The sequence below is a fragment of the Ctenopharyngodon idella genome, chromosome 7 (assembly GCF_019924925.1).
Source record: "Ctenopharyngodon idella isolate HZGC_01 chromosome 7, HZGC01, whole genome shotgun sequence".
Classification (NCBI taxonomy): Eukaryota; Metazoa; Chordata; class Actinopteri; order Cypriniformes; family Xenocyprididae; genus Ctenopharyngodon; species Ctenopharyngodon idella.
In genome coordinates, this window is record NC_067226.1 from 40,825,976 (window position 1) to 40,851,924 (window position 25,949).

General features: G+C 35.2%; 2 protein-coding genes across 4 annotated transcripts; one reads left to right on the forward strand and one right to left on the reverse strand.

The window, feature by feature from the left end:
• Positions 1-1,281: 1,281 nt before the first annotated feature.
• acer2 (alkaline ceramidase 2) lies at positions 1,282-22,105 on the forward strand. 3 transcript variants are annotated; one of them, XM_051899077.1, is made up of 7 exons: positions 1,282-1,636; positions 1,788-1,902; positions 6,207-6,348; positions 6,482-6,619; positions 13,524-13,661; positions 15,802-16,003; positions 17,360-22,105. In XM_051899077.1, exons 1-6 carry the CDS (start codon positions 1,532-1,534, stop codon positions 15,986-15,988), a joined length of 825 nt encoding a protein of 274 aa, XP_051755037.1. In that variant the 5' UTR covers positions 1,282-1,531; the 3' UTR covers positions 15,989-16,003; positions 17,360-22,105. The 3 variants fall into 3 exon arrangements, with proteins under 3 accessions (XP_051755037.1, XP_051755038.1, XP_051755036.1); XM_051899078.1 differs by having other exon boundaries at positions 15,802-15,979; XM_051899076.1 differs by having other exon boundaries at positions 1,283-1,636; positions 15,802-22,105.
• Positions 21,953-24,569, reverse strand: ppp1r15a (protein phosphatase 1, regulatory subunit 15A). Its single transcript, XM_051899075.1, has 3 exons — positions 24,309-24,569; positions 22,989-23,796; positions 21,953-22,427 (listed from the first exon to the last, which is right to left on the reverse strand). Exons 2-3 carry the CDS (start codon positions 23,781-23,783, stop codon positions 22,212-22,214), a joined length of 1,011 nt encoding a protein of 336 aa, XP_051755035.1. The 5' UTR covers positions 23,784-23,796; positions 24,309-24,569; the 3' UTR covers positions 21,953-22,211.
• Between the last annotated feature and the right edge of the window lie 1,380 nt (positions 24,570-25,949).

Here is a 25,949-nt window from a genome sequence, read left to right on the forward strand (position 1 = left end):
TATACAAGTCAGAGCTCTCAATATATTCCCAGTTTCCAAGTTGTAACTAATAGTTCTACAAGGATGTGAATGCTTTTTACAAGTTGGAATCTTGTAATTACGGTAATTACCTACATCTTACATTCCCCACTCTCAGTTCTACCCATGAACCCCTGGTTCTTGATATAAAATAGGCCTAGCATAGCCTATGTCATATTTGTGAAATAATTAGTATGTAATATGTTTTGTCATATGAGATATTTGCATAAAAATAAAAAGTCAGTCTGTCTGAGGATATGGCAAAATACTGGACAAGTCAACTAACTAATTGAATGTTACATTTGGTGGACATTAGTAATAGCTTGCAACAGTCGGGTTCTGGAAGTAAAAACTCAATTCATTTTCTTCATAGGGAAATTTATTTTTAACGATAACTTAAAAACCTTTAAAGACAGACCTACTGTGAGCTATGAGGTTGTTAACTGATGGTATTTGCTTCTGCTGAAGCCATCAACCAGCATTATTTTAATTTATTCGTAAAATAATCCTGTTTAAAAGATGAATTTGTGGTGAAAAACTACATTACTCATGATGCTGTGCAGAAAATTCCACCAATCAGAGCAATGAAGCAATGCGAACGACGTAATCGACTTAAATATTTGTAAATGTGCATATTTTGTAATAAACTTAATATAATCAACATTTTTAAATGAGCAGTTTTATATTTCTCTATTGTTTTTAATTCGATTCTGCTTTTCGCAATGCTTCATGGGATTGTAGTTCTTTAAAGTCGTTAGGTACACAGTCTTGAATCTTTGTATTTTTGTCCGATTTTCAAATTCTTCTTTGCTTCAAATCAAGTTTGTTGTGTTGTGATTCACCTCGTTCATGGCCTATAATGCTTTAAAAAAAGACTGTTTAAAATCCGCATAGTAAAAACGAATGAAAAAAAAAAAAAATACTTCCAGAACCAGCGCCGCTGAAAAATTGGGCAGGCACTGTTGCTCTCTATGAGGCTATTTTGTTTTATAGGTCCTTCAGGACATTATTTTTCATCAATGTATACATTTATTTACATTTATTTATTTATTAATTAAATAAATGTTTTCTATTTAGTTTATAAATGTATTAAATGTATTTCTGGTTTCCATAATATAGTGAATACCCTTGTAGACCACAAATTTACCTGAGCAACTGGTAAAATGTGACGGAGAAATATTGTAAATATTAAACTGTCCCGACTTCTTGTTAAAAGGAGCTGTGTGACTGAGCGCAGGAGTGCAGACCGCTCTGCGCATGCGCGAATCACATGTTGCTCTGTTGTTATTGCCAGCCGTACAGTCACTGAAGGGCAGAAAGCGGCACACGCGCACACAGGCGAGCTGGATTAGGCTCGGACTGGATGGCAGGATGACATGTTCAGATAAGAAGACTACACATGAGTCACTGATTAAAACAAATTGTCGCCACATTTGTATGTTACAGCTGTCGACAGCGCTTTGTGTAAAGACATTCAGTCAGTGTCACGGTCGCATATAGTTTACGCGCAGAGATGGACGCGCATCTGTGGGATCATCTCCAGGCTGGCAGCTCGGAGGTGGATTGGTGTGAAGGGAATTATCTCATCTATCCTGGAATAGCGGAATTTTACAACACGGTACGTCAGTCGGCACTCTCTTTGTTTTGTGCCATATTGTGGCATGCACATGAGCGGCTGGCAGTTCGAAGTCTATAAACTTTAGGACTGCTTTGCCTGTGCTCTGCTCACATCAGATAAGATTTTCAAACATGTTTCTGTCTCTTTTCAGATCAGCAACGTGCTGTTTTTCGTCTTGCCTCCAATTCTCATGTGTCTGTTTCGTCAGTACGCCACACATTTCAACAGTGGCATCTATCTCATATGGACTCTGCTGGTGGTTGTTGGTAAATTTCATCCCTCATTATTTCCAGCTGTTAGTGACCGTGCCCGAAAGTAACTTCTTACACAACACAAGTATGCTGGAGGTCAGGTTTTTAAGCACATTATAGGAGGTGGCAGTTAGCGAACTCACTTCTTCCTCCTTTTCTGGAATATTGCTGGTCTCCAGGAAATAGCTGAGCAGTGCAGGAAGGGCTACTGAAGGAAATACGTTATCTCAGTAAAATATACGGTATTACAGCACAATTATATTTCAGGGGTGTTCTGAAATGAGGAGGAAAAGTCCTCACAGTTTTTTTTTTTTGTTTGTTTTTTTTTTTTTTTTTTGAAATCAAATGTACATTTATGTTCCAGTTACACATAATGTTGTCACATTTTCCTGGTTAAATAATCATTACTTTGATGAATCATTACTTTCATCATACAATGATGAAAATTCTTTCATCATTTACTCACCCTTAAGCTGTTCCAAACCTCAAACCTGTTTGAGTTTCTTCCTTCTGTTGAACACAAAAGAAGACATTCTGAAGAATTAGTCAACCGATATAGTCAACTGCCTGGTTACCAAAATTCTTCAAAATATCTTCTTTTGTTTTCAACAAGAAATAAACTCATACAGGTTTGGAACAACATAAGGGTGAGTAAATGATGACAGAATTTTCATTTTTGGCTGAATTATCCTTTTAATGTTCATTAATTTATTGAAAACCAAGTATAAATCTCATCAAGTTAGTGTTTTAAAGTCCCCCTGTAGTCAGTAATTTGATCACTTAAAACTTATCTTTGATCACCAAAGTGACATTTACACATTTTTTCCTATGAAAAAAAAAAAAAAATTCTTCATGCTTAAGAATGTAACTCTACGCCCTTGCTTCGTTTAATATACGTGGATCAATGAATATGCTAATTAGCCCCGCCTCCACTCACTCGCACAAGCTCAGAGATCCACAACTTCCTGAGGTAAACGCTGCACAATGGTAGCGCTTTTCACAACGTTGGACACATGACGGTAATTAATATGATTAGCCTTTTGCTTGACTAGGCCTACATTATCAAACAGCTGTTAATAATGTGTTCCTAATGTTACAAACCCTTGTTCCCATTCGCCATCTGCCTTCTAAAAATCAGTAATCTATAGAAATGCTTTGAACAACTCAGAATGTCAGTGGAGAAAGGCATATAGTTCATCATACCATCATAATATGCATCCACTATATGGCTAAATCCACCCGAATTTTCATATCAACATGAAAATATACTGGGATATATTCTCTGGAGACTTCCCTCCTTCAGAGCGGTCATGGTTAGTGTCGTGATATGCTAAAGCCTGCCGGCACGTTAACCTGATTGGTTACAAGGTAGTTTGTGACGTCACAAACACCAGCAATTTGCATTTTTGAAACTGTCTTTAGATCACTGCAGTTTTAAGGAGAAAACACTCAGCAATGGTGTTGACACATGAATTTGCAGGTGGTTTGTCTTAATGCACATTAAATACACCACACAGACAAATAAACAACATTAAAAACTTTAAGCATTTTTATATTTATTCCAAAATAATAACTAAAGGCATTTACAATTTAAACAATATATTTGTGAACTGATGTTCCGCTGTTTTTCTTTTCAGTAGTCAACTTATTTTCGGATTATCAGTCATCAAAATTGGTAAACATTGGTCACAGACACGAAGATGTACCTTTAATTTCAGCAAGCTGATTGCTCAATGAAAAACCCACACAGTCATCATGTTTTCAAGACATTTCAAGTTTGATTTTGACGTGACATAATGCGGTGATATCGAAGTGGGTGAGCTGTTTACTTACTTTTTAATTAGTCTTCAAATTAACGCCATCATTTTGTTCATTCCGACTGATTCACGAGTAGTGCTGTCAAACGATTAATCGCGATTAATCGCATCCAAAATAAAAGTGTTTTTACATAATATATATATGTGTGTGTGTGTACTGTGTGTATATATATATTTCTTAAATATATAGGACATGCATGTGTGTGTATATATACATAATAAATATACACAGTACACACACATATTATGTAAACACAAACTTTTATTTTGAATGCGATTAATCGCGATTAATCGTTTGACAGCACTATCACGAGTGTGGAACACGCACAAAAACAATAGGCAGGATTTATCGCACAAACCAATCATATCCAAGCGCTTTTTGAGGAGATACTGCCTCCTTTTCTTCCATGGAGGAAACGCCCCTGATCCCATCTATCTGACATATTTCACAAACATAGGTGCTCTGAGAAATCACATCTGTTGTTTCTGTGACCACAAACAAGTAAGTGACCTGCATATCAGAAACACTCTCTGTCTGTCAATCATTATGCACATTGAGAACAGCGGACATTGGGGTTGCTCTGATCTGGATAAGTGTGAAACATTTCATTACCCAGGGTTAAAAATGACCCTAACCCAGGGTTACAAAAGACGTTAATCCTGGGTTAAGGACAGCGTGAAAAGCTTCTCTCTTTCTCTGCTCTCAGTCAATCCCTTGTCATTGGATCTTTTTGTTCATTTTACAGAAGGCCACACAGACCACATTTCACTTAGTCATCTGTAAGATGTGTTAATATTCACATGACCCAAGTGCATTCACAAGTCTGCATTTGTGAAGCTTAACATATTTGAAACAATGAAGCTTTATGTCCCTGTCCGTTTTAGGTTTACAGAAGCTGCCCTTCTCACACTTTTCACCTTGTCACCCTCACTGCTAACTGACAACCAGAGCTGCAGTTTTATCAAGCTTCTTCCTTTTTACTTGCTATTTGGGGCTGCTTAATATTCTCTCCTGTGACTGCCAAGGTTAAGACAATCACTTGGGAAATTGGTCCAGGATTTGTGCAGAAGTGTGACTTGTACTCAACAAACCGCTGGTGTATTTAAAGCTCGCTGGCAGTTCTGTCTGTGGAGCAGCATGGGAAAGTAGCCAGCTCAGCACAAACAGTGCTCTGTATAAATGTCTTCAGAGTTTTTCCGCTCTAAAAGAAGCTGCTGACTTAATTAATCCGGGTGGGATTTTGAGACAAAATCCTCCTTGCCGTCATATAATACAGTGAGTCTAGTCAAAGGATTAGACACAGACAGAGCTGAATTTTTTCACTACAGACCTTGAGGTGATTCGGCGCTGTTTGTGTTGATGGAGATATGTTTTAAGAACACTTTGAAGAGTTTTAACTGGGAGTTTTAATTGCCGAAATATTGTGTGCTGTTGGGTAAACAGTGGCTGAACTATTGACATCTTCTAAGAATATAATTATAGTATAATTATATAGTCTCTGTTGTCCCCAGAATGTGTCTGTGAAGTTTCAGCTCAAAATACCTCTCAGATCATTTATTATAGCTTGTCAAATTTGCCCCTATTTGGGTGTGAGCAAAAAAAAACGTGCCGTTTTTGTGTGTGTCCCTTTAAATGCAAATGAGCTGCTGCTCCCGACCCCCTTTCCAGAAGAGGGCGGAGCTTTAACACTTTGGTTGCTCAACAACAACAAAGCTGGAGGATCTCACGCAGCCAAACTGACGATTGTCAGTAACGGTGTTCAGCCTTACATTGTTCAAACCGGAGTCGGACACTGATGGAGAGACTTAGGAAGAAGTTACAACTTTTAGAACGCAAATGGACGTTTCTGAATGGTTAGCGAATAAATTTATGTATTTTCTATGAAGTTGATTCAACTCATTGACTAGCATGTGCCGTCATGTTAAACTTTTGTGCAAATCTAGCGTTGAATTGACACTCGTTTGTGAAGCAGTTTGGTGTAAAACAACAGCATGGCAACAACACTCTACTACAAAAACTCCTACTCTTCTCTAAAGCAGCCCAACATGGCCTCACCCCCTTTGTTGCATGTTCTTGGGGGCGGGGTTTATGTAAATTTTAGGGTTTGTGATGTCACCAACCCAGGAAGAAGCTCGTTGTAGTCCCTAAACAGCGATATCTGTAAAAGAAAACATCTCCCTTTGCATTGAACTTTGAGCATCGTAACTTTGCAGATGTTGTTTATACTCTAACAGCAACATTACACACTAACTAAAGTTAAAAAAAGTGAATTCATTATCAACTACCCCTTTAAAATATATTTTGAAAAACCATATGTTTTAGAAATCTTAATAATAGTAAAGTGTAGTTCACAAGGGAAGTCAATGAAACTGAGCACTTTACTTCAAAATTCACATTATTTAAAATGAATATTTGTTTGTTTGAATGTTTTTTTTTTTTTTTTTTTTTTTTTTTTTTTTACATTCTTCATTGTCATTACTTTTCATACGTCTGTTTTTTAGGTATTGGCTCCACTTATTTCCATGCTACGCTGAGCTTCCTGGGGCAGATGCTGGATGAACTGGCCATACTGTGGGTGCTCATGTGTGCCATCGGCATGTGGTTTCCTAGGAGATATCTTCCCAGGATATTCCGTAGAGACAGGTGTGTCTCATATCCACAAGCTCACACATTTTGATTAAAATATACTTGTAGGTAGTGATTCTGCACAATGACTGCACTGCTTTTCTCTTGTTTCTCCATGTTTTTCCTTTTGTCTTTCTCTGTTTATTACTAGGTCGAGGTTTAAAATGGTCATTGGCATTCTCTCAGGGATCACCACCTGCCTGGCCTTCATCAAGCCAGCGATAAACTCCATCTCTCTCATGACGCTGGGAATCCCGTGCACTGCTCTTCTCATCACTGAGCTAAAAAGGTCAGTGCGCTTGTAGAAATTCAGCATCAGTCCTCTAGTGCTTTCCATGTTATCGCATTACATATTTATTGCTGTGCACATTCATTTCAAATCACAGTGACAGCTCCTTTTAAATGGCTGTCTCTCTTTATATGGCAATGTCCCTATACGAAAAGCATATTTTAAAGGCAGTCTTGTATTTGTAATATGAATTGGATTTAATGTATAGGAAAGCACATGGTTTCCAGTAGAGATGCACAGCTCGACCGGCCAGGGACTGGAATCAGCCAATTTTTCGCATGCTCTGCCAGGACCGGTAACCGACCAATCAGTTTCTCATCTTTTAGATTCCGAGCCGGTCTGTTTTGTTGCCAGCGGCGCAGGCAGTAATGGCGCAGGCAGTAATGTCACAGCCACGCTCACACTCACAGCCACACGTAAACTTGTTGTTGGCTTGGAAGTTCTTCACTGCAACTTGTAATACTTGTAAGGCCAAAGTAAACCATGGGGGAACCACCACGAAAACGTTCAGAACAACAAACTTAATTAGACACTAGTGTTGTCAAAAATATCAATATTTTGATACGTATCGATACTGAAATATCTGAAATAGTTCCAATACACCTTTTCTGCATTATCGATATACCGATACCAGCTGTGTGTTCTCACTCTCTTCTCTTCGACGGCGAATTGACACACACCCGCCTCCTCTCACTCGTCTCATTCACTCTGGTTGAATAATGATTGTATTGTGCATAATTTTAGTCATTCCCACAGGTTTCACGCTCACACCAAAAGCGCACGCACCACAGATCTATATAAGTGGTGTGCACATAAAGCCACCTCTTAAGCAGCTCACGAGTACAAAAATGAGTGGCTTACTGCGTTTAAACAGTCAAATACACACAAAATGGCCATCTTGGCGAGTAATCAGTTAAACACAGTCAGTTTTGGAACGTTTGGTGTAGTTGGATCCTTGCATAAGCTCTTAAAGTGACAGCAGTCTACTATTCTTGCTGCTGTCTGTCATGTTAAAGGGTTAGTTCACCCAAAAATTAATTTTCTGTCATTAAGTACTCACCGTCATGTCGTCCCAAACCCGTAAGAACTTTGTACATCTTCGGAACACAAATTAAGATATTTTTGATGAAATCCAAGGGTATCTGATCCACACATAGGCAGCAACGTCTTTGCACCTTTTGTGGTCCAGAAAGGTATTAAAGACATCGTTAAAATCAAGGGTGTCCAACCCTGCTCCTGGAAGGCTACCGTTCTGCAGATTTCAGTTCCAACCCGAATCAAACATTTATCATTTTATCAAACACATTATTTTTGTTTTTGCGCACAAAAAGTATTCTTGTCGCTTCATAACATTAAGGTTGAACCACTGCAGTCACGTTGACTATTTCAACAATGTCTTTAATACCTTTCTGGACCTCAAAAGGTGCAATGACATTGCTGCCTTTGTGTGGATCAGAAACCCTCGGATTTCACCAAAAAATCTTAATTTGTGTTCTGAAGATGAACGAATGTCTTACGATTTTGGAACAACATGAGGGTGAGTACTTAATGACAGAAATTTCATTTTTGGGTGAACTAACCCTTTAATCAAAGAACAAAAGACAAAGAAAATCACTCTCTGCTCTTGACTGAATAACTTTTGTAACTTTATTTGTAAGCATTAATCTGTATTTAATTTTTACACTGAAGACTATCCAGTGTTATTTTACATTTTGATTACTTTAATTTCTGTAGTATTTCTTACCTGAATACTGTTAGACCCACCTGAAAAACGTAAAAGTCGAGTTTACTTTATTCCATATCGCTCTTTATTCTCTGATGTTGTTTGCAATTTGTTTATTTGTTCTTATTTTATTACTGACTTTTTACTTTTAAATTTTGTATTGGAGAAAAGTAGATTTTTGTTTGTATGCTGTCAATTATAGTTCTCAGAAGGAAAATCAGAATCGGCAAAAATCGGTAATGGCAGGCCAAAAAAAAAAAAAAAAAAAAATCTAAATCGGCCAAGAAAATTACAATCGGTGCATCTCTAGTTTCCAGCTTCAAATGAACTGTTCTTCCCTATTAGTATTGTTCATAATTAAAGTTAGAGGTTTGTTCAAATCCATAATAACCCTATGGGTAGCTTAACTTGTCCCTTATGTCTTGTGTGCTGCTCCTTGTGAAAAGTTATACTTTAGCATACTTTTATTTAAAAAGAGTACTTATTATGAAAATAATATATTTTAAAAGAACATACTTAAATGCAAACTGAGCATAATGTTTACGCACCCCTAATTGCATGTTAATTGCAATTAAATAAAAATGTATAATAGTTTACATTTATATTAAATGCAATTAGTGCTTTTTTGAAGTACATCTTTATATGTAATTGACAAGAATTTATGATAAACTAAAATATAATTTTTATTGATACTTGTAAGTCATTTTTTAAACATATTTGGAATTATATGTTTATGATGAGGTTGCAATTTACTACATTTAAAGTCAATTAAACAATATAACAATAACTTTTAACTTTAATATTAAATAACACATTCCAGGTAAAATTATAATCAAATATGTTGCATACAAAATAAGTGTACTTCTTTAAAGCACAACAAAAATTTAAAATGTATTTTAAAGTAAAACTTTTAATTTGACATTATTAAGTGGCTTTTTTTTTTTTTTTTTAAGTGTACTTACAGTAAATAAAGTGTACTCTCGTTAAGTACACTTTTATTTCATTAATAACATAGTATCTGCAAGTACAGTATTTCTAAAAAATATACTTTTAAGATTTCAATTATACACTACAAGTGCACATTTAATAGAATTAAGTGCACTTTTTTCCACAATGGGTTACTTTTCTAAGAGGTCTGACTTATGATTTGCACCTGGCAGACCATAAAACAAGTGAAAAAAAAAAAAAAAAAATGAGATGCCATAGAATAGATGTATATTAAAGTAGGGACCCAACTTGAGGGTTGGCCACTCACACTCACAACATGCAAAATATAGTTTAAGTTCTCTGGCCCATATTTTCAAACTGTCCATTGACCTTTGAACACAAAAACTTCAACTAAACAGACAATGTGGTTGTCCTAAAACACAACACCACACTGATACTTTTTGTGCTTAAAGAGAGTCACTGACATTTGTTCTTTAGCACATATGCTTGAAATCCTCTGACCTTAGGAAACCCTTCCCTTAAGCTGTCCAGATGTTCACAGAGTTCATGTGCTTTGCTCTGTAGATGAAGAAACAGGCTTATCAGTGGTTTCCTGAACATGAGATGCACTGCTGTGGTTTTCCTGATAGCGTTTCTCTCAGACGGTTCAGACCAGTTAGATGTAGCTTTATCTAACAGCAAACCATGTATGAGTTGGTAGTTTTAGTTATGTACAACATATCACCATGTGCTTATAAAGTAGGAACTAACACATGACAACTCTTAAATGTTAAACAAAGATTAAACTTTTCTCTGTTGACAGGAAGTGAAACTGAATTGAGCAAATGTTGCTCAGTATATAAACACACATGTTTACTTTTAGGGTGTTACATTTTTTCAGTTCTTGTCACTCTACTAAATATCTTGGACATTGTGTCTCAGTTCAGTTGTATTTATTGCTGTTTGTTTTGGCTCTAGTCTTCATGTGTCATCCTGCTTAATGGACAGTCATAAATTAAAAGAAAGAAAAATTCTTGCTGAGGTCAGGATTGTGTTATTAATGTCCAGAAACTTAAAACTAGTAAAACTAACACAGGAAGTACAACAAGGCGTTTTTCACACCGTAATGGTTTGAAATTGAATACTTGATTATAATTTTAACTGCAGTTTGTTATTCGATATTACATTTAAAGTTAATATATTTTAAATGTACTCAATTGCAACTTCATTGTTACAAGTGTGTGATTACAAATATTTAAAAATACGTGACATACAAGTTTCAATAGAAATGGCATTAAAGTATATTTTAGTTTACCATAAATGCTTGTCAGTACATTCAGCAGTATAGTTTAACCATATTTCAAAGACAATAGAAGTAATTATGAAATTACATATGAAGGTATGCCTAAGACCTACTTAAATGGGAAAAGTATGCTGTAGTGTACTTCAAGGCTTTGTTTTTTGTTTGAGTAACAGTTTGCACTTCCTGTCTCTTTCTAACTCTCTCTTTCTCTCTCTCCCTTTCTTTCTCTCTCTCTCTTTCTTCTCTCTCTTCTCACTATTTTTACACCCCTGCTAGCGCTCTTTTTTCATTCTCAAAACAGTGGCTTCAGAATAATTTTCATCACTCAAAAGACTTTTTAATTAAGACATGTTTATTACAGAGCTCATTTTAAAAGTGATTTTCATTGGCCATTGCATTGATCATTGTAGTAGCCATGCAACTACTAATTTTCATTTAAGTTTTTTAACTTTAAAAGTACATTATGTAACTCTGAGTGACTGCAGATGAATGTTTATCCTACTGCTCATAAAACTACTAGGCTTAAAGGATTAGTTCACATTCAAATGAAAATTAGCCCAAGCTTTACTCACCCTCAAGCCATCCTAGGTGTATATGACTTTCTTCTTTCTGGTGAACACAATCGGAGATATATTAATAAATATCCTGACGCATCCAAGCTTTATAATGGCAGTGAACAGGGTTCACTAGTATGAGCTGAAGAAAGTGCCTTTATTCATCATAAAATATATCCACACGGCTCCGGGGGGTTAATAAAGGCCTTTTGAAGTGAAGCGATGTGTTTTTGTAAAAAAAAAATCCATAGTTAAACAAGTTATGAAGTAAAATATCTAGTTTCCGCCAGACCGCCTTCCGTATTCAACGTACGCAAAAAGTGTAAAACACATCACTTCGCTTCAGAAGGCCTTTATTAACCCCCAGAGCTGTGTGCAGTACACGTTTATGATGGATGGATGTGGATGGAGGCAGTTTCTTCAGCTCATACTCGTTGGTCCCGTTCACTGCTATTATAAAGGAATGCTTCAGGATATTTCTAAATATATCTCCGATTGTGTTCATCAGAAAGAAGAAAGTCATATACACCTAGGATGGCTTGAGGGTGAGTAAAGCTTGGGCTAATTTTCATTTGAAAGTGAACTAATCCTTTAGGAGGTATAACCAGTTTAGATGGAAAGGATCTCAAACTGACTACCTGAAGACGTTACTGTAGCTATATGTATTAATAGACACAGTACTTCCTTTAAAATAAATTCCAGCACAGTGCTACAACGACAATAATGAAATGACCCTTCACAATAGATAATGCTTTACAATGAACTCTGTAAAGTTTACAGTAAAATTATTCACAATAAAGCTGAAATTCAGGCCCTGAAAATATTGATACTTGGCATCCTTGTATCAATACAATATCCCCACGCAAAATATCGCGATACGATGCTGTTTGCTGTATCGATTTCTCCCCCACCCCTAGACGAGACATGCACGGTAGTTATATACGCAATTTCCTGCGAAAACCATCCCACCCTGTCTAAAACATAAACACTTTTAATAGGCTTATCATAGTGAATCTGGGTAAGACAAAAATACATTTTGGAAGTAGGATTGATGATGTGTTTGACTCATTTAAATTTTGTTCATTTTTGTTAATTTTGAACAAAAAAAATGTTACATAGTGTACCTTTTAGGTTTTACATCTATTTTTTTATTTTATTTTGTTTTAGCTTTATTTCAATTGATGAAAGTAATTTTTAATATTTCTAGTTTTAATAAACAATAACAACACTGCTGCTGATGTCTGCAATTATGGCTGTGCAAGAAACATTTATCTGATAGCCAGCGTGTTTGTTTACTGTTATAACAAGACAGATTTGGTTGGTTCTGTGTGGGCAGGACTGTGAAAATGATCAGCAGCGTGATCCCATCTGGGAAAAAGCGTGACTAAAATCACTCTTGAATGAAACATCATTTACAGTGTTTAATGTCAAGCAAACAGTCTGTTGGCTGTTTTATCCAATGCTAAATCCGATGTACTAGATATAATCGTAAGTGCAATCACTTGTAAAATCTTTCACAAGCTGTTCTATTTGAGTGGTTGTGTGGCATGTTATATTAGTATAATTGAGATACTGTTATAGTTTTAAATATTTATTTGAATTTTAATATCTATTTAATTAGTTTTTATTTTTGTATTCCATTTTCTTTTAAATGTTTGTTAATTTTAGTTTAGTTTTAGTAATTTTAGTTTTTTGTCAATTTTATTAGTTACTGTTTTTTAAAATTCGACTATAATTTTTGTATATTTTTATTTCAATCTTAGTTATTTTTAGTACATCAAGTTAAACTAAATGAACATAAGTTGCTGAAATAAAATTATTTTAATTTGTTTTTCATTTTGGATAACATTAATTTTATTTCAAACGATTTGTTAACATTAGTTAACTACATTAGTTACCATGAACTAACAGTGAAAAATACTTCTAAAGCATGTATTAATCTTAGTTAATGTTAATTTAAACATTTACCAATACATTGTTAAAATCGAAAGTTGTATCTGTTAATATTATTTAATGGACCTGAGCTAAAAATGAACAGTTACTTAAATGTAACTCAAATGTAAGAAAAAGTTACTCAAATGTAACCTAGCGCATTACTTTAAGTTACGTAAAACTTTACATTACTTTACATTTTACGTTATTACAAAAAAAGTAACTAAGTAACGCAATTAGTTACTTTTTAGTGAGTAATGCAAATTTGTCACTTTTAAAAGTAACTTTCCCCAACACTGACTGTAACAAATGTATTGCTCATTGTTAGTTGCATTAACTAATGTTAACTAATAGGACCTTGTTGTAAAAGGTTTCCATTTTAGTTTACTATAATAGCTCTGTTGTGCACCAAAGTTTAAGTATGCACAGAAGGACCTGTTAATCATGTGTTTATAATGTCTGTAGGTGCGACAACCTGCGCGTGTTCAAGCTGGGTCTGCTTTCGGGGCTGTGGTGGACTCTAGCGCTCATGTGCTGGATTAGTGATCGCATTTTCTGTGAGATGTGGTCATCTGTCAACTTCCCATATCTACACTGTGCCTGGTAAGTGCACCCTGCATCTGATCAAGTGCACTTATCACATAATACAGCACCTAGTGCACATGCTCAGTGTGCTGGACATACAAGTAAGCCACAGTAAGCACTGTCAACACATTGAAATATTGCTTTACTCAATGTACTTTTCCTATAAATATTCCATTTCTATTTTCCTATATTCCAATGTACTCGTTTCCCAAACTGGTGTTCGTGAGCGAAGTAAAGGGGGTTCGGGAGTAACTAGTAATTAATGAAATCACAAAAGTGAAAAATTAAAATAAATAAATGAATAAAAATAATGCGTGTCGTGACCAACATTTGAGAACTGAGAATGTTTTGTTGAATTATTAAAGTATTAACTTAAAATTCAAATTCTACATTTTAAATATTTTAGTAAAGTTTACGATTAGTTTACTTCAAAGGGGTCCAGGTAAAAAAAAAAGTTTGGAAATTCCTGCTATAACGTTATTACAGTTACCAATCCAGTTGAACATGAATGCAGTTTAGGGTTATTGTATTATTAAAATTAAAACTAAAACCATGAAAAAACATTTTCGTTACTTGAAAATAACCTTTAATAGCACATTATCGAATATTTTTGGATTCAAATGTACAAAAACCACTTGAACAGCGTTATATATTTTGTTGACTTGTGTACGTACATTATCCCAAATGTTTCCAAGAATGTTTAAATTCAGAAGAATAAGCAATTTTAACCAGGACACGGATCTGTGTGCCACCTATCAATGACGTCATACCTGCGTCACCCTCGATTTCCAGTTTTATTTTGTGGAAACCATGTAAACACCAAAGATGCTTTAATATATTTGTTTGATTAGACAGGCAAGTAACTGTTTGGATACATTCATCGACAGAAAACTAATCATTGTTATATAGCTCAACACAGTAAGTCTTATTGTTTAATCTCGTTTTCTTGATTTACCGCGAGTACCATGTTTTACCATGACTAATATCGATCTAGCTTACTGCAGTGTGCAACGAGTGTCTCATAGCAGCCACTGAGCGAACGCACAGAGTAGCATTTTAACCCACATACGCATGACCGGAAGAAGTGGAAGCGGTCGTCTGCGGCATAATAAAAGCTCCACTGCTCTCGAGCCGTGTGTCACCAGCGGCCTCATTCTGCTCCAACAGCTTTCAGCCACACCCTGCTTCATACTACAGTAATGTTAGTAAATCTTTAATACATTAGCTCATCCATGAATATGATTTCTGTCCAAGTCCTGTCGGATTCTCAAGCTACGCCTTTGTTTTGAATAAGTGGCAAAACATTACATATTGTGTCTTTAACCGAAATAAAATAAAATAAAATAAAATACAAAAAACTTACTTTAGTTCAGCTAGTTGCCAAGACAACATTTTTCATTTAGCTGAACTAAAACAACAAATTAAAACTGAAATAAAAATTATGTAGACACATTTTTAAAAGTAATAAAAAAATGACAAAACAGAATGACATTAAACATAAACTAAAATTAAAATAAAAACAGAAAACACAAAAATTAAAACATTCAAAAAATTATAAGTATATTCATTATTTTATATTATATAATAATTAATAGAAACTATAATAGTATCTAAATAATATTAAAATAACACTGATGTACTTGAATAAATGTAATACAGAATGCATAATTTAACTTTTTGTTTTCTCCCAAAGTATGTATTTTTGTGCTTTTTTCATTTTCCACCTACATTTAAACAGATACACTGTAAAAATTATTTTTTTGACGTTGTAAATGAAAGATTGTAAGAGTACATTTTACAAGAAAATACTAGTTTCAGTCTTTCTACTTCAAAATTTCACGTTTAATTCAGTGTGTTACTTGCATTTTCTATGTAATTATTGCTGAAATTTATTAGCAGTTTCTGAGTGAAAATTGTAAATTTGAAAGTAAATCCTATGCCACATATTTTTTTTTTTTGTTTGTTTGTTTTTTTTTTTTTCCAGTGTAGTACACCCAAAAGTGAAAATTACATTGTCTCATGTTACTGTACAAATTTGTGGGCTGATATCCTTTGTTTAAAAAAAAAAAAAAAAAAAAAAAATGTAATTTATTATTATTTGACTATTGTTATAATATATTATTTACTCTACATTTTCCCATTTTATGTGTCTGTTTAGGCATATCCTCATTTGCCTGGCGTCCTACCTGGGATGTGTGTGTTTTGCTTATTTTGACGCGGCGTCGGAGGCTCCAGAGCAAGGGCCGGTTATCAAATTCTGGCCCAGCGAGAAATGGGCTTTTATTGGGGTGCCATATGTCACACTTCTCTGTGTGCACAGGAAGCCCTCTATTAAGGTGACTTAACCTGTGCTTCCTAAGGTATTTGACTACACTTCAATGCACTTTGTAATAGACATTTACACAAAGGAGAATCCTGTTTTTGCATGGGGATTTGTAAGGTTTTGTTTTTGGGGAAAGACGATGGTCAATCAGTGTAATTCATGAGGGTATTTAGTGTCTTAACAGCACAAAATAAGCTTTCAGTTTGCTTTGGGATAAATTCTGAGTGAATCAGGATTTCATATTACATGGTGTTATTCTACCGGTCAAAAGATTAGAATGATTAAGATTTTTTTTTTTAATGTTTTTGAAAAGTCTCTTATGCTCACCAAGGGTGCATTTATTTGATCAAATATTATTACAATTTAAAAAAAAAAAAAAAAACTGTTTTCTATTTGAACATATTTTAAAATGTAATTTATTCCTGTGATGCAAAGCTGAATTTTCAGCATCATTACTCCAGTCTTCAGTGTCACGTGATCCTTTAGAAATCATTTTAATATGCTGATTCAATGTTGAAAACCATTTTTTGCTGCCTAATATTTTAGTGGAAACAGTGATACACTATCAAAATTTTGGGGGTTAGTAAGATTAAAAAAAAAGGAGGGAAAAAAAAGAAATTAATACTCTTATTCAGCAAGCATGCATTAAATTGATCAAAATTGACAGTAAAGACGTTTATAAAATGTTACGAAAGACTTCTATTTCAAATAGAAGTTCTATTTTAAATGCTGTTCTTTTGAACTTTATTTATCAAAAAAATCATGAAAAAATGTATCACATGTTTTCCACACAAATATTAAGCGGCAAAAACTGTTTTCAACACTGATAATAATAAGAACCATTATTAATAATTGGGCACCAGTTATTTTAAATTGTAATAATATTTACTCAGTTTTTACTCGGTAATGTTTACTGTTTTTACTCAGAAATAAAATTTGGGATTTTTAAAACAGATGTACACACTAGCAGTTGAGTCTGAAATTAAATATGAGGATAGGAATGTTTTTTGTACATTAACGTTGTTAAAATCTCATTTAAACTTCACCTATAATAAGGCAGCACAACCATAGATGAGTATCATATTACTATGTTGACACAAAGCATGCCATTTCACAGTAGTACTACTAGTTACCTTTTTTGACATAACAGTCAATACATTTAAAAACGAAAAGCTGCACTAAGTGATTTTCTTTGTTTCACTGGCTGATTTGACAATATGGTCTTGGCCATGGATACTGACACCTATGGGTGTAAATGTAGTGTTACGCAAAAAAAAAAAAAAGTTCTTAGTTACCTATGTTATTGTAGAAATTCTCTATTCATAAACATTTATTTCATGACATTGATTTATTAATTGATTAATTGTTTTTTTTTGTTTTTGTTTTTTTACAGTAGTATTATTCAGCCGATCATGTGATCCTGCAACCTGCATTATTAAAAGATTAGATCACCCAAAATTGAAAATTACCCCATGATTTACTCACCCTCAAGCCATCCTAGGTGTATATGACTTTCTTCTTTCAGACGTACCATATACAGTCAGAGTTATATTAAATAATGTCCTGGCTCTTCCTAGCTTTATAATGGGAGTGAATAGAGGATGAGATTTTGAAGCCCAAAAAAGTGTATCCATCCATCAAAAAAGATATTCACATGACTCCGGGGGGTTAATAAAGGCCTTCTGAATTGAAGTGATGCATTTGTGTTAGAAAAATATCCATATTTAAAACTTTAAAATAACTAGCTTCCGACAGACGGCCATAAGCATGACGTAATGACAAACGCGGAAGCTCAGAGGAGAGAGCAAAACAAAACACCGGTCACGAATTAGAAGTCTAAAATGAGAATTTTTAAAGAGAAATGTTGGAGGATTTCAATATAAGAGAAGAGGAGCTTGAGTTTGTTGCCTAGCCCTATTCGTTTGAACCGCGAGAGGCGTCAAAGCTTACGTTCCTACATTGCGTCAGGGATTACTCTTTTGGCGTAAGTCGACCTGCGTACAGCCGTCTGCTGGAAGCTAGGTATTTAAGTTTTTAATGTTTTAAATATGGATATTTTTCTTACATAAACACATCGCTTCGCTTCAGAAGGCCTTTATTAACCCCCTGGAGCCGTGTGGATATCTTTTATGATGGATGGTTCCACGTTTTTGGGCTTTAAAATCTCATCCTCTATTTACTTCCATTATAAATCTTGGGAGAGCCAGAACATTATTTAATATAACTCTGATTGTATTCGTCTAATTTTCATTTTTAGGCTAAACTATCCCTTTAACAGCTTTACTAGGCCACTGACATGACTGGAGTCTTCATCTCATGTTAAGGTACATCCTTTTAAACATATTTGCCAAAAGAACTAATAATAAATTTAGGTTCAAAATTTTAAGTGGGAAAAAAAATTACTTAGTGCACCTTTTTATTATGAATAGCTATAGACCTTATGTAGCTCCACCCCTTTTCAGCGCTGCGCTCGTTGTCTTTTGTCTTCCGGTATGATCTTACATATTTATGAATGAACAGCTCATTTTAAAATCTTCCCAGTCTTCTGACATTTGTTAAGACATTTGCTTTAAACATACAATGCTCTTAATAACTTTTGTCAACTCTACAACAAGTAAATTTACTTCACCAGCTAATTATTCTTTGACAGCGATGCCATAGAAATATACAAAAACGGAAGTTCAAAGACAATATTATAAAGATAGTGGCGCACTTGTTTCTCTGGCGAATAAGGTCTACAGGACACGCAATCATCTTCACCAACTGTCAGAATTAATACAGGAAAAACCAGTACTTTTTCTTTTCCCCGTAATATGGAGGTTCTTTACACCAGTGCACCTCAGCCACAGGCCTGATACCTCTATACTGAGTTTATGATGTTAAAATTTTAAAGCAGCATAAACTGGATGTTTTTATCTAGGTGTTCTAAGCTATGTTGCACTACTGTGAAAATAAATGCAGTGTATTGGATGAAAGACTTTAAAACACTGCATAAAATAAGTTTGGTGAAGTAAATGTAAAGGAATGCACTCCTGAGAATGAAAGTTTGTCCTTTACTGAATGTCTTTAGACAGAAATGTATATATCTATATTTAGCCTGTTGTTAGTATTTCTTTCTCAAATACAAACGTTAATTTTAACCTTTATTTCTTCACTTAGTCTAACCTTACAACACTGTATAAAGGCCTTTTGCAGTTTGTATCTTCATCTGTCAAAGAACAAATTGCTGTTGATCAGTGGATCATGAATTTGTACTGCAAAATATCTAAAATCTAAATCAGAGCTGTCCAATCCTGCTCCTGGAGGGCCACTGTCCTGCAGAGTTTAGCTCTCAATTAAACACACCTGAACCAGCTGATCAAGATCTTACTAGTCATACTAGAAACAGAGATGGTCTTATTATTGGGAGATATGAGGGTCCGTGGCTCAACCATTGGAGAAGACATAACGGCTAACTTGGATCACATGTGCCTTGATAACCAATCACATTACAGCCTTGACGTCATTGAATTTCATTCAGAGTTGTGCGACAGTCAATCACTGTTTGCGGATACCATAGAAATGAAAGAGAAGTGGCGTAAACTGAATCATACCCATCTCGCAATTGTCTGTGACTTCTCTTATAAAACAGCATTTTTTCTCCCGGTGTAAACCCTAAAAATGGATCAATCCAAAATGAATGGTTAAGAACAAACATGTTGAAGATTGGCTGATGGGCTGTCGATTCATTAAATAATAAGCTATTTCCTCACAAAAGCAGTTTATTTTTTCACCATTGAAAAAAAAAAAAACCCGCCTCGTCTCCTTCCCTGCGTACCGCAGCGCTTTTTTTGGCTAATGTTGCAGGCTTGCCTTTTAAGTGGCTTTGCTAGAAACTTCCAGGCATGTTGGAGCTAAACTCTGCAGGACAGTGGCCCTCCAGGAGCTGGATTGGACCCCTGATCTAAATGATTTATTGAGGGATGAAATACCAAAAACACAGTATGCAATAAAAACACAAATTCAGTTGGTTTATACACAAATGACACGTTCTATGACTTCTTGCTGCTTTCTTCCAATGCCACAAAATTGCATCAGCATTTTTAAGAGAAACTGAACATTACCTCAGTTTCTTAATGTTTTTGCCACTCATCCAGGGTTTTCTAAAGGAGCAGCAGAGTGATTTTGTATTTCTGTGTAACTTTCTGCTCAAGCAATGCACAATATGTACTGTAAGCCAGTTCAGTGGCTGTAAATGTGTGAATATGTGTGTGTGGATGTGTGTGTGTGTGTGTGTGTGTGTGTGTGTGTGTATATGTGTGTGTCACCCGGACCCAGATGCAACGCAGGGACCAAGTATACAAAGACTATTTATTTTTGCGATTTAACCAATTAATAATTTTGTAACTACCACTGATTCATGATTTTGTAACCAAATGAGTTTGATTGTATTTTTACACTGATTTAATAAAAACATGCTGCAAATTAACACGTTTGAACAACGCATGTCTTTCTTAATATGTTCATGCTGAAACAAGCACCTAACCTTATGCACATTCCCTTCTAAAACGCTTTCTAACATGTACTGACCCCTTGAATAATTTAGCAGCTCATTTTTAGTAGACATGTATTGATAGTGTTGGGGAAAGTTATTTTTAAAAGTAATGTTACAAAATTGCCTTACTTTTTTTTTTTTTTTTTTTTTTAGGGAGTAACTATTTGCATTACTTAGTTATGGAAAGTAATGCATTTCGATACTTTTCTCACCTGGGCTGGGCTTGTTTTGTTTTATAGTAACAAAGTTCTATTTTTGGCAAAAAGTGAAATAGTAATCCCCAGGCTGAAGGAAATGCAAATTCATACCTGTACAGTAGAGGGCGCAAACAAACCTTTTCAGCTGTGCTTTTTGCACAGAATTGCAGAAGAATTGGATGCAGGAGAAGAAACTTCAACACTCATACTTCAGCAATAAAACCAAAAAATGAAACACAAATGTGATGTTTATCTGAAGTCTTTTTTTTTGTTTCAAATATGATGTTTATCTAAATTCATAATGTTTACACAGCGCACACAACGCCTCTGCACTTACTCCAGGGGCCTCATTTATAAAATGTTGCGCAGAAACCGTCCTAAATTTGATCTTACGAACATTTCTCAGATGTGCGTACGTGTGATTCATAGAATGAACGTACACACAGAAAACAAGCGTACGCCTCTCTTTCAGATGTGAAATCTATAAATCGCAAATGATCTTGAACTTGTACGCAGCTGAATGGTTTCAGTTCTCCGCGTTATAAACGACACCTAATTAATGTCATTTACATATAAAAGATCACCAGTCCTCGCCCAAATCCTTAGCGAGCTGCAAGAATAGCTTAGATTTCCAAAAGCCTGCAGTAATCTGACAATGAAAAGTGCGTACATCTGCTTAGATCCTGATGTGGTGCTAAACACTTTCCACGTCAAAGACCGTTTTTATAAATATGAGCGTTGGCGTGGATTTAAGCGTACGCACACTCTAAGATCAAATCTGCGTACGCACACTTTATAAATGAGGCCCCTGATTTCTCTCAACATGGGGACAGGAGAGCTGTCAGTCAAGAAATGGGAAAACAAAGTAACTTGTTACCTGCTTGAAAAAGTAACTCCGATATTGTGTTGTAATTTTAAAAGTAATGCATTACTTTTCCAAGTAACTAGTAAAGTAATCTGATTACTTGTAATGCATTGCACCCAACACTGTTGATACTATGGTGGAAAGGTGACATTGTGAATGGCTGCATAAAATGTTACTGTATTTATAGTACACTTACATTTCCTAGCAGTGTCAGTAGTGTAACATGCTGCATCGCGCACACACAAAAAAAAAAAACCTTATTTGTATTATATTTGACTTACTTCATGTACATTTTCTTTGTATAGTACATGCAAATGTGCATTTGAAATATTTAAGTTAGTGTATTGAAAAGAATACGTATGCATAGAAAAATTAAACTCACAAACAGGATAAATGTTGGAAAAATTTATTTTTCAGCTGCCACTGTATATAAAATATGCAATGTGTCAATTACACTAAACATATAATGAAACCTCAAAGACCCATAAAAATAAAATGCACTACAATATTGAAACAACATAAATAACAGTAAAAAAAAAACAACTACATTTAGTGTTCGGAGTCAAAAGCACCAAAAATTACACCATATTTCAAACATCTAGTTTGACTGCTATATTATGTTAATAACACTGTACATCAAGCTGGAGTATTACGACAGTGTTTTTCTCTGAAGTCTCTCCCACACGCTGGCTCTGTGTTCAGGTGTCAGGCAGGGTTTAATGACATTCTCAATGTTCTCCACTCTTCTTCTGAAACGCTCTCGGTCTCTGGCCATCTGCAGCCAACAAGAGCCGTCCCGTGCCGCCCTGCTAGCAAATCTCCAAACCACCAGGGGGTGTACAATCACTTTATCACTGAAACACACCTGAAATAGACAAAAGCATGTTTACAGATAAGAGTACACGGAAGAGTTTCTATTCAAGGCTGCTGTAACCTTAAGCCTGTTAGTCATGCAGCATGAGTTTTGTGTCACATGACATCCTGAGTTACAGAAACTCGTATGACTACTAGCTGCCGTCAGCTGTCGTCATGGAAGAGGGATGATTTAGTGTTTTCAGCCTCTTATAGCAACCACAATCTGAACCCATGTTTGCAAATCTTTTCTTTTTTTTTTTTTTAGTATTATATATATATATATATATATATATATAGTGTCATTATTAATTAAAACTTAAAAAAAAAAAAAAATCGCTTTCTTTAACTGAAATGAAGTATAAATATCCAATGAAAAACTTGGCAATTAACTGAAATAAAATAAGTAAAGTTTAAGAACTAAAATGACAACTATTACTATTAAATAAATAAATCTTAATATAAATATTAAAAAACAAAAAGCACAAAGTTACTAAAATTAACATGAAAACTGAAAATAATTCAAAATATGAATAAATCCTATAAATAAAACTGGTTTCCATGAAATGTTTACCTTCTTCCCCCCTTCCTTTGAGTTTGGTTTTGGATGACACTCTTCTGGCCTTGTAGCTGGTGTAGGTTGAGTTTTGATTTCAGGTAGTTGGTTCTGTTTAGTGGTTGTTCTGGAGCTGATGGACGAGCAGAAGCTCAGAGGGTTGTACGGGTCACTGCTGTTGAGGAAGGATTCCCAAAGTTCAAGGCTCTCTGCTGATGCCTCAGAGTCACCTTCATCATCATCATCATCTGACCATTCAGAATCCACATCCTGTTGCTCACAGTCTTCCTCTTCATTGTCCTCATCACCTTCGTCCTCATCAGTTTCTTCATCAGACTCCCATTCTGAGAGCCTGGCTTCATCATCTTCCTCTTCATCTGAATCAATCATTGACAATTCCCGCTCAACAGCAGGCTCGATCAACTCCTCCTCATCATCTAACTCCATAACGACCTTCATCTCTGGATCCTTCCCATCCCTGATTTCCCTTTCCAGGGCCTCCACACCACACTTCTTCAACTCGCCGGTCATGGCCATGTTTTTTCCCACACAAACGAAGAAAAACATCTTGAAGCAGAAAAGCTCTGCCACACTCATACAGCAGTTCACAACTCTTCGGATGACCTGCCACAGATGGAGTCTGATCTTCATGATGGACGTTTTGTGGTAATAATTAAGAGGTAGATCTTCACGCGTTCCAGGTTTACTGGACGAAAGCTCAGGATTCATCTTGGATTGCATGAATAGCGCTTCCTGAGGTAGACAGCACTGAATTGGCAGTGGGCGATGTGGGGAAATGGTGAATGGTGCCATAATCACACTTAATCTGTAAAAAAAAAAAAAAAAAAAAACAATACATTTTTAATTACATAAATATTAAAACCAGTGATTTCAGTGTTGACCAGTGAAGGGTGTTGTTTGCACTGTTTCTACAACATAATATGACACATACCAATGTGACATACTCTGCCTTTCATTATGTGGTGTCTAATACATAACAACAATAAAAATACCCATGGTTACCTCGGTATTACCATGTTTGCTGTATTTAAAACATTTTTTGGACCTGGTACCAAGGTAAAACCATGATTTTTGGACATATATTGTATTATACAACTATTGTAAAAGTACCAATAATTGGAGCAATTTGGCTGAACACTTTCATAATGGTTTATATGTCCATAAAACATGGTATCGCTTTGTTTGCTGTACTTTTTGTCATGGTACCATGGTAATAGCATGGTTTTTGGATAACATGTTAAAGTATTTAACGAAATTGCTTCAATTATTGGTACATCGAATACAAATATTTTCATTTTCCAGCTTCACGTTACATACCTTTGTGAGTTTGGTCAGCCTGTCGCTTGGCAGTCGCTCCAGTGATGATTTGGTTCTCCAATGTTGAATTTACTAACGTACTCAAAAACGCTGTTTGAGCAATACGACGACGACTTCAGTTCAATCATATACTCCATGTTCGCTTTGTTCATAAACATTTCGCGCTCGGTTCGTATTTCATGTATTTCATTCTTGTTTGCCGTAAATAGAAATGGTGCTGTGAGTGACGGCGTGTGTTTATATATGCTGTAATGACGCTGCCATGCTGAGGCGGGACTTGCGTGTTACCGTCAATGTCTGGGAAATCACGTAGCAAACGTTTCGTTACGTTTCGAGAAACCCCGTTGGTGGGCGGGGCTTGGTCAGGAGCTTCTGGTTGAGACTGGATTGCATCATTCCCTAATATAGAAAGTGAAGGGAGAAACTGTAAACAAAATCATCCAGATCAAGGGGACTTTCTTGGCGACGAGATTAGGATTTTAAAGTAAAATGGAAATGAAAATGGAAAACACTGAAGAAGCCTTTCTGTATACCATAAAATATATTGATAACCATCATAACAAAAGAGGTAGTAAAACTGAATGCTACATGATGATTCAAAGTAACTCAAAAGTGACCTGTGAGTAATAGCCTAATGCTATATTTATAGTGCACAGGCACAGTGCCATAGACGCACATGATACTAGAATAATAATGCAATAAACATGATCCCAACAACATAAAATGTAAGCTAGCATAATGAAGGATACACAACTCATGACAAACATATATAGGGTCTTCTGATAACACCCTTTTGCACTGTAAATTATAGCCTAATGTGACTTTTTTTACTGACATATATAACAAAATTTATGTAAAAAGTATATTATCTTGTTTGACAAAATAGATTTCATTTGAAAATTATATGACAATTAATACTTATTACTTCCAAGAACCAATTTACAGTATTCAACAGTACATGTAATGTGCTAAGCCTATCTTTTTCCACATAAAAGAGAGCATAATAGGCTATATATACACTGTAAAAAATTATTTTCATAATTTATAACATTTTTTTCTTTTGTCAAATTAACTTAAATAATTAATGTGGTTCAGATAATATAATATTTTGAGTTTCTGTTGATTAAACCAATCACCTTTATTGTATTGTATTAATTTTTAATTTTAATGAACTCAAAATTTTAAGGCAACCAGGTAACTTACTTAGTTAAACCAACAATTCTTTTTTACAGTGTGTGTGTGTGTGTATATATATATATATATACACACACACAGCTGTTATGCGAAAGTTTGGGAACCCCTTGCAGAATCTGTGAAAATGTGAATAATTTTAACAATATAAGAGAGATCATACAAAATGCATGTTATTTTTTTATTTATTACTGTCCTGAGTAAGATATTTTGCATTTACATATGGTCCACAAGACAAAAAAATAGCTGAATTTATAAAAATAACCCCGTTCAAAAGCCGTCATCCTTCGACTGCTCCACCGTTGAGGTCTTAGTTGGATTGCTCTTTGTCAGGGACCTCCCCCTTGACCTTACCACAATGGGTGGCCCTACCAGGAGCATAGCTCGAGACGGCATTGCTCTTGGGATCACAGGACCACAGAAGCCTCTCCACCACGACAAGGTGGAAAT